Source organism: Falco biarmicus, chromosome 1 (assembly GCF_023638135.1).
Source record: "Falco biarmicus isolate bFalBia1 chromosome 1, bFalBia1.pri, whole genome shotgun sequence".
NCBI classification, from domain to species: Eukaryota; Metazoa; Chordata; class Aves; order Falconiformes; family Falconidae; genus Falco; species Falco biarmicus.
Genome location: NC_079288.1, coordinates 19,993,002 through 20,006,242, shown reverse-complemented (window position 1 = coordinate 20,006,242; position 13,241 = coordinate 19,993,002). Strand labels below are relative to the sequence as shown.

The following is a 13,241-nucleotide window of genomic DNA, read 5'->3' as shown; positions in this document are numbered from 1 at the left end:
TATGGCTGTCTTGGACCATTTATTTTTCTCTTCTATGGCGGACCAGAAGCCCTGGGCACTGTGCTTCTCGCTGCTCTATGAGCTCTACTTTCCCCCTTCTCTGACTCTTCCTGTGACACGACCTGTTCCTTTTCAGAAACAAAACCTCCCCTGACGCTGTCAGGACTATCTGCAGCCTGGAAACTGCTCCTTGCTGCCCCAGTGAAAACCTTAGTCCAGCTATAAAGGTCCTCACACCACCAACGCCGCTGGGAAGCCCCTCTCTGCCTCCAGCCCCATAAAAGCCCCTTTCCTCCCTGGGGCCTCGCCGCACTCTCTGGAGACAGAGCTCTATGGCTCTATTTATTTGGACTAACGAATATCTCTCTCTCTCTCTCCCCCCCTATTACAATTTAGGATGTAAGGGTGAGTTTTGGCTCTCTGGATATGGACTTGGCTGCATGGCATACAACCACCCCCCCCACCCCTCCCAAAGTTTAGTGCTCTGAATTGCTGAGAACATTGGTCCGCTGTGGTTCCCCCGCACGTACTGAGCCCGCCCGATGGCTTTCAGCATCTGTAGGCACTGCTGCCGGTTTGTTTTCTCAAGAAAAAAAAAAATCATATACTGGTCTGCTATAAATTCGACAATACAATCCTTAGTTCTGAAGATATAGTTTCCGTATAGTTTATAAACATTATAAGACATACATATGGATAATTGAGGGGAAGGGGGGGAGCCTGTGCATTTGTTGGGTTTGGTTGTTGTTTTTTTTTCAGATGTGTGAACATGGTTACAAAAAAACGCACCTCCTGTGGGTACTCATCTCTTTAAGTGTTGGGTTTGTCGGTTTTGTTGTTTAATTCCACCTCTAATCAGTCTTTCCTTTGGTTGTTGGCTACTCCAAGCCCAGCAGGCAAGCCCTGTTCTGCTGTAATGCCTGAGATATTCAGGGGTTTGAGATTGTCTTCTACGAGATTCCCAGCCAACTTTGGCCTCTGGGTTTGGAGCCAAAAGGGCTAAAACGTGGGAGAACCAATGTCCTTACTACATCGGTATCAGTGTCCTTGCACTCACTTTCAGAGAAACAGTGTAGGCTTAATCGGTGATGGTTTTTACAGCAATTATGTTCCTTTCGGTAATTGGAGGGGTCGTTCAGAGCGCTCTCGGATGAACAGGATTTCACAAGAGCATGGATACAGTCCATTTGTCCAGCTGTTGTCACCGACGAATTGGCTACCGTCCCCGTTATCTGCTTTTTGTAAGGTTGGCTTTGTTGTTGTTGTTGTAGGTGCTCGGTTAGGCTGTTTGTGACAAGGTGTGATAATGCCTTTTAATCCGCTCCCGCTGCGTTCGGCACAGTCCGCGTTGGCAGCCCGGCCGGGCACGGAGAGACCGTCAGAAGCCGAGACAATGTTCTTCCCTTTGCCAGGCCAACGCTAGCCACGTACAAAAAAAGAAGAAGAAAAGAAACTCTGGTCCTTTGTAGATTGGTGGCAGTACAGATTTCGTTCCTCCCGCAGCCGGGGGGCTCAGCGGATGACAGCCGCTAACACCATCATAAAAACCAGGAGCGATGCCCGGAGCCCCGAGCAGCCGGCTGCCTGCTGGACCCCGCTGGGCGGGCGGAGGGGTGTCCGCCGGGTGCACTTACCCTTGCGTTTGGGGGGCAGCGTCGGCATCACCCCAAAACTGAATTTGTGCTGATAATCAGGCACATAGTCTGGAACCTCCTGCCCGTTTTTCCGTGGCCCCAAGGATACCGGTTTAGAGGTTCGGTTACGGCTTTTGTGGCTGGTGCAGTTCTTGCCGGGTTTGCGGTAGCCCGGCCGGGAGCCGGGGGGAGCGGCGGGCTGGCTGCTGTGCAAACCGTTCTCGGCCCCTCTCTCCTTCCCCTTCTCCTTGGAGGAGTGGTGAGGGTGGTGGGTTTTGGAGGCTCCTCTGTCTGCTGTGGAGAAAGTATGTGTTTTAATCTGATGGAGCGACTCGGACCCTGAACAGTTCCTAAAGTCTTCTGCTCTTAGCACCTTGAGGTCCTTGCCATGCATCTGCTCGGGGGACTCGCAGATGACGCTGGAGCTGGAGCCTCTGAACCTGTGCAGCCATTCCCAGAGTGAACGGGCTTTGCAGTCGCAGCTCCATGGGTTCCCATTCAGCCTGAGAAACTCCAGGGCTCCCAGGTGGGCCAGGCAGTCCCCCTGCAGCTCCGAGAGGCTGTTATTGAACAGGAAAAGGGTGGTCAATCTTCGGAGGTCATGAAAAGCCCGCCTGTGAATCCACTGCAGCTGATTTTGATGGATGAGCAGCCGATCCAGGTTTATTAGTCCCCTGAACGTGTTCTGATGGAGGCTCCAGAGCTTGTTTCCATGGAGAAAAAGATGGCTGAGGTTAACCAAGTCAACAAAAATATCATCCTGAAGGAACTCAATGTGGTTGTCTTGCAGGTAAAGGTATTGCAGGTTGTGGAGGCCACCGAATATCCCGCTGGGGAGGGAGCTCAGCCCGCACTTGTACAAATACAAGGCGTGGAGTTTCACCAGCCCTTGGAAAGTGTCTGCAGCTAAAGCCCTTAAGTAGCGATTGTCCCCCAGGTCCAGCTCTTCCAGGTTGACGAACCCATCGAAGGTGTTGGGGTCGATGAAGGTGATATTGTTGGAGTAGATCCAGAGGGTGACCATGGAGGGGCTGAAGTGGCCCCGCAGCAGCAAGGTGATCTGGTTGTTCTGGAGGAAGATCCTCTCGCTGTCCTCAGGGATGCCCTCAGGGATGGTGACAAAGTTGTGAGCCTGGCAGCTGACGGTCATCGGGGATGGGTAGCACACGCAGTCGGTGGGGCAGCCCAGGGCGCCGGGCACCTTCAGCCCCAGCAGCACCAGCAGCAGCTCTGCAAACCCCCCTGTGCAGAGAGAGGGGAGAGCGGCATCAGCGGGGACTGGGGCACCTCCCCGCCCACCCATCACCAACCACCGTGGGGACTATTCCGGGTGAAGAACACCCCCAATTAACTCAGCCCTCCTCTCTGCTCATGAATTACCCACGTGGCTGTGACGAGTGGGCTCATCACCCACGGTAGATGAAACGTGATGTATGGATTACTCCCTGCCTCCTCACCCTACCTGCAACAGGCAGGGCTGTGCTCCCAGTCCGCAACAGCCAGGGGAAACTTTCGGGGTGAGAATTCGTGCTGGCAGTGCAGGCAGCAGAGCCCCTTGCCTGCAGGCAGCCAGCACAAGCGAAGAAAATGCCGTTGTGCAAAGGTGTGAGAGCAAACAGAGGAGATGCAAACCCTCGCAGGTGTCCATCCCTCCTGTAATGCATCTCTTATATCACCCATGCTTACATACCAGAGAGGAAAAGGTACAGAGCTTTAATTATTCCCAGCACATCCCCTAAAATTACACGTGTGCGGTGCATCTGCACCACACACCCAGCTCCCCCAAAGGAGCAGACCCATCCCTGCCATCTCTTTTTACTACAGTTGTTAGACACCACCATCCACCCTGAAAACCAAGTGATTTACAGGAAAATATATTGTCGGCAGTTGGTGGAAAAGGCTGAGCTGAAAACTCCGTTTGGAAGTGGGATGCTCAAACATATTTTTAAATGGATGTCCTGTGGCAAAACATATTGCATCCTCTAATGCTACAGTGTGTGCTTGTGACCGGGGCTTTCTCGCTGTGGAGAAGAAGCGGTGAGCAAGGCAGTAATCATCCCCTCCCTCTGCTCGGCTCTCAGAGTGCCGGTTTCGCCGCCCTGTTCCCGTCTCGCTCCCACTCCTCGCACCAGGCTTGCTTTCAGGCTATTCCTTCTGCGCCGAGTGGCTTTTCAGACTCATTGCACCAGACTTGTCATTTCTCATTCAGATTTTCCTCCTAGATTTGGCTTTTTCCTCTTACATGCAAAATTTGCTCATGTCTAATGAATTCTGCCTCTGGACTTTACACGAGAAAGGAGTACCGTCAGAGCAGCGTACAGCTGCCGATGCCATCCTGCCCACGAGTCCTTGCCTTGCGCTCAGCTTGTAATAATCTGAAAAACGAGAGTGGAAGTGGAGTTCATCTCTAATTACTCCACGTCGTTATCACCAGCTAGTCTGTGAGCTGGACCCCTTGGGCTTTTATAGTCCCTCTTTTCACCGCCTACAGCTGAATACAAGGGAGAGGCAAGAAAACCTCACGATTTTCTCATTAATTGTGTTTGAAATATAACTCCGTGGTTACCATTGCCTTTTGCCTAGTATGGAGATCTATTACCGTTTAGTTAACAGCAGGTGACCCGTCCATCTGGACCCATCCTCTCAAGGCAAAGTTGTCACGTTTTTAGATAAACTGGGTTACTCAGGCTCTCCATAAATCACCGGTAAGAGGCAGTCACCTCTGACTGGACTGTTAATAGAAAAAAAATAGCATCACTAACCAAAGCGTTGGACCAAGCCTTGGCTGCTATGAGAAGTGGGGGGACTTCTTCCAGGCACTGCCCTTCAGAAATGAAACATCAGCTACCAGGCGAAATGTCTCATTCCTGCACCGCTGCCAGAAAGGGGCTGTAAGTCGGGAATGTTTAATTGGCGACAACTCCTATGGCTGTGTAGGAAAAGGAACGTTCTCCAAGTCACCGCCGTACCATTTCGTGCTTTTGCGAGGAGAGAGGAGCTGTGCTGGTGGGAGCACCGTGCCAGCGCTGACTCCCGAGCACTCCCTGCCAGAACAGGAGCCCTCGCTGCAACTCACCGTGCAAGTGCAGCCTGGGAAACAGCCGTATCCCAAGGATATTGTGGTTATCTGAGCACCAGATAACGATGGTAAAGATAAAGCTAGGTTTGCAGATACATTCTGATAGGTTTTTTACCCACGGGTGAGCTTTGCCAAGGTGGGACAGCTTCATGTTCCCCATCCTACCTCGGTGACACTGAAGTACGAAGCCTTCGGTAGGTCTAATGTTTATTAGGAAAATCCTGCCAGGCACAAGTGCTGTGACGATCTCCCACATGTAGAGTCTGTTATTGCAAATACCAAATCACAAGGGTCTGAATCAATAAACCATCTCCCAGCTATAAGCAGCAGGTTGGAAGATTACATATTGCTTCCAAACAACAGTTTTATGCGCTCTTCCGTGACACAACAGTTGCCAGGCTAACGGGATTACTGACGGGAGGTGGAGCTGGGCAGGGATCTGGGAGCATACACAATTTCACGTATATGGATGGCGATGACAGGCGACTGTTAGCAAGGCACGGCAATGGACGAAGGCAGCCTGGGTCTCCCTGGAGCGCAGCCAAGGTAGAGGCTCCTGCTGAAAGGGAGCGCAGTGTTTAACGGCTCCCTGCCTACAGGGATAACTCCAGAGGTAAAGGTCAGAGGGGAGCCAAGTCCATCTCTTTAATTAACAGGCGTTTGTGAGTTAATTCCTGAAGTTCCTATGGAGAGGGAGATGTGACTCCCATGGTCATGGATGGTGGTGGGGATGGTCTGGGGTGTTACTGGTTCTCAGCTTCCCAAGGGTACGATTGTAGGAAGAAAAACCAGGGATGTCTTTCTACCTACGTGCTGCAGCTCGGGCATGAAGAGAATGGGGAAACAGAAGGACGGATGCTTAGAAAAAAATAATAATTAGGTGGGCAGGACTTGGAAAGAGGAAATGTATGGACTCCCCAGTGGATGCACTCAAGGCACATGGTCTCATCATTGATGCTTCCCCTCCAAGCCCGTAAAAGCGGCTGATCACCCAGTGCTGTGAGAAGCTGTTCCTGGGATGCCCTGGGATTGGTCCCACTTTAGATCCAGGAATGAGACCCCCAAGAAACAAAGAGGCTGTGGTCACGGAGCCATGCAGCTCCTGCGGCAGGTACCAGAAGCACTGCGATGGCTTGGCTATGGCCAGCAGCCAAGCTTCACTGGGGGGGAGACAGCCAGGAGCACTTGGGTCTCGCTGGGCTTCCCGAGAGGTCCCAGCCCCCCTCCCCTGAGGGTTAGACCCTGCCTAACTTGTTGAACTCGTTATTCCTGACACAGCCCTTTCGGCTTCATCTTGTAAAGGTTTCGAGGCAGATGGAGGGTCACCAGCATGTGTGTCGGAGCTCACCAGGGAGGAATTGCTTCAAAAGCAGCACAGAAAAATCCTACAGAAACCTGACGGTGAAGTGAAAAAAACCAAAGCCCTGCTGACACGGATAAAATCAGCAAGGGGGTGTTTTATCTCCTGGATTTCTCCCACTGATGCACTGTCACCCTGGCTTCTGCTTGCAGTGTCCTTCTGCCGCCTCCTGCTTTTGACTGAGGTTTAAGTGATTGGAATGAATTTGTCCAACTGTCCAAACCATTTCCCATGTAGCATCTAATTGGGCATTAATTAGGCATCAGTTAATGAATGCTTGAAATAATTTATCTTTGGATGCGTCCAGTTTGCAGTCTTACTTTTAACAGCATTAGACTCATTATTAGATTAACATCATTATAAATGTTCTCCATTACCTGCTTGTTTCCATTGTCTTAGCCTTATTACTGAGAGTGAAAATCACTCCTCCCACATGCATTATTGATGAGTAAGGACTTTCTAGATGTAGCACGGGATTAATTGTTATACAGCGTAATGCATTTAGCGTGAAGCCTCAATTTCTGCAAGAGCTGAAAGCGGCCAGAAGAATGCAGACGCCCGGAGCCAGCGGGCTCGGCCAGACACTGCACATCTCCCCCCAGCCCCGACCAGGTTCCTCCAGGGCCAGTGCCAGCACAGGAAGAAATTGGGGGGGGGGAAGAAAAAGCTGGTTTGATACCCAGGATTGGGGGGGGGGGGGGAGGGGGAAGGTTCAGGGTTGGAGCATTTCTCTGCTACCACCGTGGGGACACTGGCCTTGGCTGTGCTGTGTGAGCAGCCTGCTCCCAAGAGCTGGCTGTACCTGCGCCGGTGCTCTGCTGGCTTTACTGTATCTCCAAGCAAGGCAGAGCTCGTTTATTTAGGAAGACACAATGCCACATGTTAATTAGGAGTCTCAGGCTCCAGGGAAAGAAACCACTCAGGACAAGGCTAGATGCTTCGGTCCTGTGGGAGATGTACCTGCACCCATTGGCAGCCCTGCAACCAGCCCTTGCTGCCCCCTGCCCGCTCCCCCTCTGCGAGCTGCTTTGCTCAGATGGATGCTTCCACCTCTCCACCCGGCCAAGCTTATATGGGTCACGGCCCGTCTAATTCTCCCGCAGGATCAGGTCTCGAGGATGGAGCAGGTTGCTTCTCTTTCAAATCTCTCCTAAACCGCCATCTGCTTTGGGAGACCCATCTTAGCTCATGTCTACATGCAACTTGACTGCCTGCTTACTGTGTCCATTACCGGTGCTGCTCAAGCTGTTAGATTTATAAGCTCTTTAGAGCAAAGCCCTCGTCTTCTGGTTGCTGATTTATGTATCTTTACTGCCATAAAACACTATGTATAGCTACTACATAATATAAATAATAATACTTAACCAGAGTGAGCTACAAGTGGGGACAAAGCATCTGGCTTCTGCTCGCAGCTGAGATTATCAAAAAGGCAGAAGCTTACTCATCACTCACCCTCTTCTGAGGGCAAATTCACACCTGGTGTAACACCACCACCTCGCTGTCAGCGAGCTCCAGAGACAGATTTTCCTGCCCCGTTCACACCCAGGATCTATCAAAGGATGATCTCCAAATCCACCCCGAGCGAACCGGGACACAAAGACATGACAAAGACACGACTACGACCCCCAGGGAAAAGGATCCTTTGGGAACTAACTGAGAATGGGATGTTCACACCCCCACGGAGAGAAACTGTTGTTTAGGGAGAAAAAGAAGCCTCAAATGTTCACAATTTCATCTGCCAAGCGGTGGACGATGAAAGGCAAGGCCAGAGCAGCGACAGCAACTGGGCGCGAGCCAAAACAGATCTGGGATGGTTTGACAAAGCAGTGTCAGACCTGTGCTTAGTAGCTGTGTGTGGGTTTTTTTCCCCTCTTTTTTTTTCTTTCCTTTTTTTTTTTTTTAATTTCAACACAGAGAATAAAATAAACAAGCCCATCCTGACTGTCACAAAGACCAAACTCCCCAGTGAGCAGCAGCTTTCAGTGTCCCTGCAAAGCCCTTCAGGTGCTGCCCGGTGGTCCTGCAGCAGGAGCTTCCTCGGTGGGTTTGCTCCCCACATCGACAGCGGCAGCTCCCGGTGCTGGGACCTGGCACAGGGCTTTGCTTTCTGCACGAGCTGCCTTTCAGCCAGAGAGCGGCAACCACCCATCCACCTTCATCAATTTTTTTTAATTTTTTTTTTATTTTTTTTGCAAATGGTGTCATAAATAACTGACAGATCCCAGCTGTTTGGAGTTATGGTTTCTGATGGAGTGACAGCTGCTCCCAATCCCCCAGTCATCACCCCGGCAGTTCTGGAACATTTCAGCAACATAAAAATCATTGGAGATAATTTCGGTTTTGCATAATTTGGTTAGGCAAGCTGTGATTTAATGGCAATTATGACCTCCGAGGCAGAAGATGAGCTTGGAGGCTACTGGCTTCACATGACTTTAGCTCAGGGTGTAGCATCGGGGATGTTCCAGGGAGAAGGTACTACAAGAAAAAATCCTTCTCCAGCAGCTGGAATTGCCTGCCTTTGCTGGCAAGACTGTTTCCAGAGGTGGAAGTGTACAAGGAAATTTGGAAGGAATATTGCTAAGGAAAGCTTTGGGAAGAGGCTGGTGCCAAAGGAGCATCAGGAGGTACCTTTTAAAGAAAAGCCAGGAAAAGGCTTTAGACTAGGGAGTGCTGTAGCCCCTATGAATCCTTCCGTGTCCCCAGCACCTCATGGTTACCCTGACCCCGCTTTGGTAGCCCCGACATTAAAAAGCAAATGGCACAACCAGGATGGGAGGGCTGGCCAGCACCGGGAACGGGCCAAGCCCTTTGCAGGCACTGCCCACTGCTCTCCCCTCCTGCAGGGTCTCCCCTGCTCTGGGCTGTGTTCCTCTCCCAGGTGCTTCTCAGCCATCCTGGAGCCTCCTGGATTGCGTTTCTCCAGTGGTGACCGACTGGAGCAAACCCTTGGCCAGCCAAACTGCGCCGGGAGGGCAGTTAAAGATGGAGAACCATGGTCAGGAGCACTGAGGACATCCTGGTGCTTCTGGCTGGGGGCTTCAGGAGGAGCAAAATGTTGCTTAACAGCAGAAGCAGCTTGTGCCTGGAGCTGAGAAGGTCCAATTTCCCTCTCTCCATCACTGCTGTCAACCAGCTTGGAGTGATGGGAGCTAAAGCTCAGGGCAGAACCCTGGGGCCAGCAGCACCCCAAAATCAAGTCCTTTAGGGTGTCACAAGTTCATTTACATTTGCTGACCCGTTATGTGGAGCTATTCACCTTCCTCCACCAAAGTCAAGGCCAAGGTCACCTGGAAGTTTCTGGATAGTGGTCATTAACTCCTATTGCAGTTTGAAACCAGACCATAAATTTCATAGTGTAATAATGTAAAAATCAATAACTCTGTTTGAAACAATAGCTTTGTCTTCCATTTCGGCCGCTGTGATATCTCCCCACGGACCACGTCCCTCTGAATCACACAAATAAAGAGAGAGGAGCGATGGGTGGCAGGGCGGCTACCCTCCTGTCAGGTGCCCAGCCCCTCTGTCGTTACAGATTCAATTAGTTAATTTCTTTCTCTCCTGCAGTTAAACTCGAGGACGATTTTAAAAGGGAACAAAAAAAAAAAAGAAAAAAAACCGCGAGCCTTTTATGCTCAGTCTCTTTGACATCCTGTCCTGCGCAGCATCCCTGAGGCTCTTCGTGCAAGGGATGCCCAAGCCCCCAGTGCCCTTTGCCACGGGCAGCACCACCAAAACCCAAAACGCGCCTGGAAAGAAGTAATACCAGGTCACATGAGCAAAAAAAAAATGAAAGTCCGCTCTTTTCCAGCTCTGGCTTTCTGGGCGAGGGAGGTCTGGCTTCCTTTGCTTGCTTATTTTTTGTTGTTTGCTGTAGCACTGACTTGAAATATACATCGAGAGGCAGGATTGTCTTTCACATGTTGGTGGATGTGTGATCCTCAAAAACAAATTAGCACCGATTCACTTCTATATAGAGTGCAGCCATCAGGGAATCACTCCTGAATTCACAGCGAAGGAAAGTAATAATGCTTCCAGCGTGCTAATCCTCTCCAAGAGCAGCCCCTGAACTCTCTCCTGGTGCTGGAGGCACCACTGGAAATTACAATTGTACTGAAAAAATAATAAATAAATGCAGAAATTGGCAGGGTTTGTGCTGGTCCAGAGGATTTGTGCCCTAATGTGGAACTCCCTGTTTAATTAGCACCCTTCTCCGTGTCTGCATCTCCTCCTCCCGCCGCTTGAGCTAAAGAAAAAGGGGGAAAAAAGGAGGCCAATGGCGGTAGTGGCAGTGGGATCGGAAACTCGGCTGTAGAAACTTGTTTAATGTAAATGCTTGTCTCAGGGCTAACACATGCAGAAACAGAGGGAGTGTAGAGTGTGTTTTCCCTGTGTAATCTGCTCTGCTTAACCCCAGTTTGCAGTACGCCTGCACCACCGCGATGGCCTTGGAGTGCAGCTGCGGGCGGATGCTGCTGGTCTGACAGCTGCAGGCACGGGAGAGAGCTGGTACCTCGGTGCAGAGCTGGAAAGGCAGCATCTGGGAGAGGGCTAGCTAGGTCAGAGGCTGGGCTGCTGCTTGCATGGAGTTGGAAGCAGATCTGGGATGGGATGGGATGGGATGGGATATTTCAGTTGCAAGGGACCTACAACAATCACCTAATCCGACTGCCTGGCCACTTTAGCTGACCAAAAATTAAAGCCTCATATTAAGGGCACTGTCCAAATGCCTCTTAAATACTGACACACATGGGGGATCACCTCTCTAGGAAGCCTGTGCCTGGGTTTGACCACCCTCTCAGTAAAGAAATGCTTCCTATTGTCCAGTCTAAACCTCCCCTCACGCAGCTTTGAAGCATTCCCATGCAATCCTATCCCTGGCTACCAGGGAGAAGAGATTATCTTCTTTTCCTGATCTCCTTTCCCTGCTGCCAGAGGGTTTATTGTGCTCCTGTTCTCTCATCCTATTGCATATGATGGACCAGCATCTCAAAAGCCACCAGGACCTTCCCGGAGCAGAGGCATGCTGGAGGGAAATGGCACATCTCTATTTACACATAGATGAGTCAAGTCCTTGGGTCATGCCACGGCTGGAGGTGTCGATGGGCACCAGGATGCTCCTGTTCCTCCAGGAGAGGATGGCATGGCCCAGGGGACACCCAGAGCGTGGCGTGCATAGATACTGCAGGATTTCAGGCACAGCCAGGGACTTCACTGGCTCTGGGTGCTGCTGTCCTGCCCCTCAGCAGGCACCAGGCATCCTCTGCTGGTCCCTGGCACAGGACGAGCTCCAGCAGGACGTGCCAGCAGCCTGCAGCAAAGCCAGGACGGGAATTGGCAAAGGACAGGGAGATCTTGAGGTCCCGGAGAAGGGACTAATAATTCCAGTTGCCCCGGAGGAAAGAGAAATATAGAAGGATGACTTGAGCTTAGTGGATTGTCTGAGGCTCTCAGGGGATCATCAGATACTTCCACTCCCTTTTTGTCCTGAGGTGACAAGTTTTCCTTCCCATTCACAGAAATGCAAAGTAGTTCATTCACAGCAGTAATAAGAACGGTGTCCCTTGTAAAACAGCCGGCTAGCGAACCCTCTGAGGCACTTTACAGCAAAACAATTGCAGATGAAATGACAAAACCCACCCCAGATGAGCACCAGCCAGATCAGTATCAAATGCTAAACAAACTCATGTGTAGCGAAAGCACATTCACCAGCTCATTTCCCTGCCAGCGGCTGGCTAGGACCGACAGAGGGTTTCTCTAGGATCAGAAATACAGCCAGAACAGAGCAAATGTGAGAAGGAAGAGCAAAGTGACAGCTGCCTGGGCTCTTGGTGCATGCTCGACTGCCCTGCCATCCAGCCCACATACACAAGAGATGCAAAAACCAGAGGCTGCAGAAATCCAGGGGTGCGCTGGATGGACTTTTACATGGATGGAGCAGGGAGCGGATGGTGGCCCGCAACAGGGAGGCGAAGGGCCATTCTGCAGGGGTTTTATGCTAGCATGGCTAATAGGGAGAGCATTAGCTCTATAAACGTGTAATCCTGCTGAGGTCCCGACCCCAGTAGTGTCCTGTGCCACTGAGATCCACAAGCTAATTACGTACCGTGCTGCGTACGCTCCCTTTCATCCCTTTTCAGTCTTTCTGCATTTCAGATTTCCTGGATGTCCTTGTGTTTGGTGGAGAAGAGGGCAAATTGGAGCCTGTCATGTACCTTCTTCCCCATTCAGCGGCACATCATTCCGCCTGCAGCAGGGGGGAAGGAGGCTGACAGGCAGGCATCAAAGCTGCCAGCTCTGTCACATTTTCTTCCCCCCCCCCCCCCCCAAAAAAAAAAAAAAAGCAGTGATGGCGTCATTTGGAGCCCAGCCCACAGCCTCAGGCCTCTCTCCCACACCCAAAATGGGCAGCAGCACCTTTCCACAGACCCTATCTCTTCTCAGGGTGGGCGTGTGATGCCAGGAACCCTCCAAGCGAGCATCCCTGTGCTCAACAGCCGAACGCGCATCACAGAGACCGGCAAAATCCCATCCCCACCAGAGATGCATGCTGGCACGCTGCGTCGTGAGTGCGGTTGCCTTTCAGAGACCTTTCCCGTGCTTTGCACTGAACTTTTTCCCAGCCTGCGAAAAGCACAGTGATAAAAGCAGGGCAGTGTGAATAGCCGCGCTCTGCTGCTCCTCTGCCCGGCACCCACGCCTTGTGCCGGGGCCGTTAGGAGGTTTAATGAGCCGGTGGGGAGATGCTATGTGCCCAGTTAGATGTCGGGGATCATTATGCTCCCACGTGGCTCTTGCTGTGCGGGGGGATGTGGGGGAGCTGAGGACCCACGTGCTGAGCATCAGCGCCTTGCCAAGCCCCTGAAATCTGTACAGTTGGACAGCGGGCAGCCGGAGCGGCTGGGTGCCAGGAATTAATGTGCGAGTGATGAACGTGGTCGGGACACGGCACTTTGCTAATATCCTGCTTTGTCTAGCTCCGATGCCGGCATTTCATCCCAAAATATCCCCCTGCGCATCCCCCTGGGAGCAGACTTTGTGGAGATGCTGCACATCCCCCAGTGCCACGCAAGTGCCTGCATTAAAAGCTTAATAAAAATAGCTTGTTAACGGGATGTGTTGCCATCGCCCGTGGCTTGTGAGCTCGCTGCTGATCTCTGCGCCTTGAATG

General features: G+C 51.5%; 1 protein-coding gene across 1 annotated transcript; it reads right to left on the bottom strand.

Moving 5' to 3' along the window:
* Window positions 1-838: 838 nt before the first annotated feature.
* Window positions 839-3,394, bottom strand: RTN4RL1 (reticulon 4 receptor like 1). The gene is made up of 2 exons (XM_056357740.1): window positions 3,325-3,394; window positions 839-2,876 (listed from the first exon to the last, which is right to left on the bottom strand). The coding sequence occupies exons 1-2, from the start codon at window positions 3,392-3,394 to the stop codon at window positions 1,513-1,515; spliced, it is 1,434 nt and encodes a 477-aa protein (XP_056213715.1). The 3' UTR covers window positions 839-1,512.
* Window positions 3,395-13,241: the final 9,847 nt, after the last annotated feature.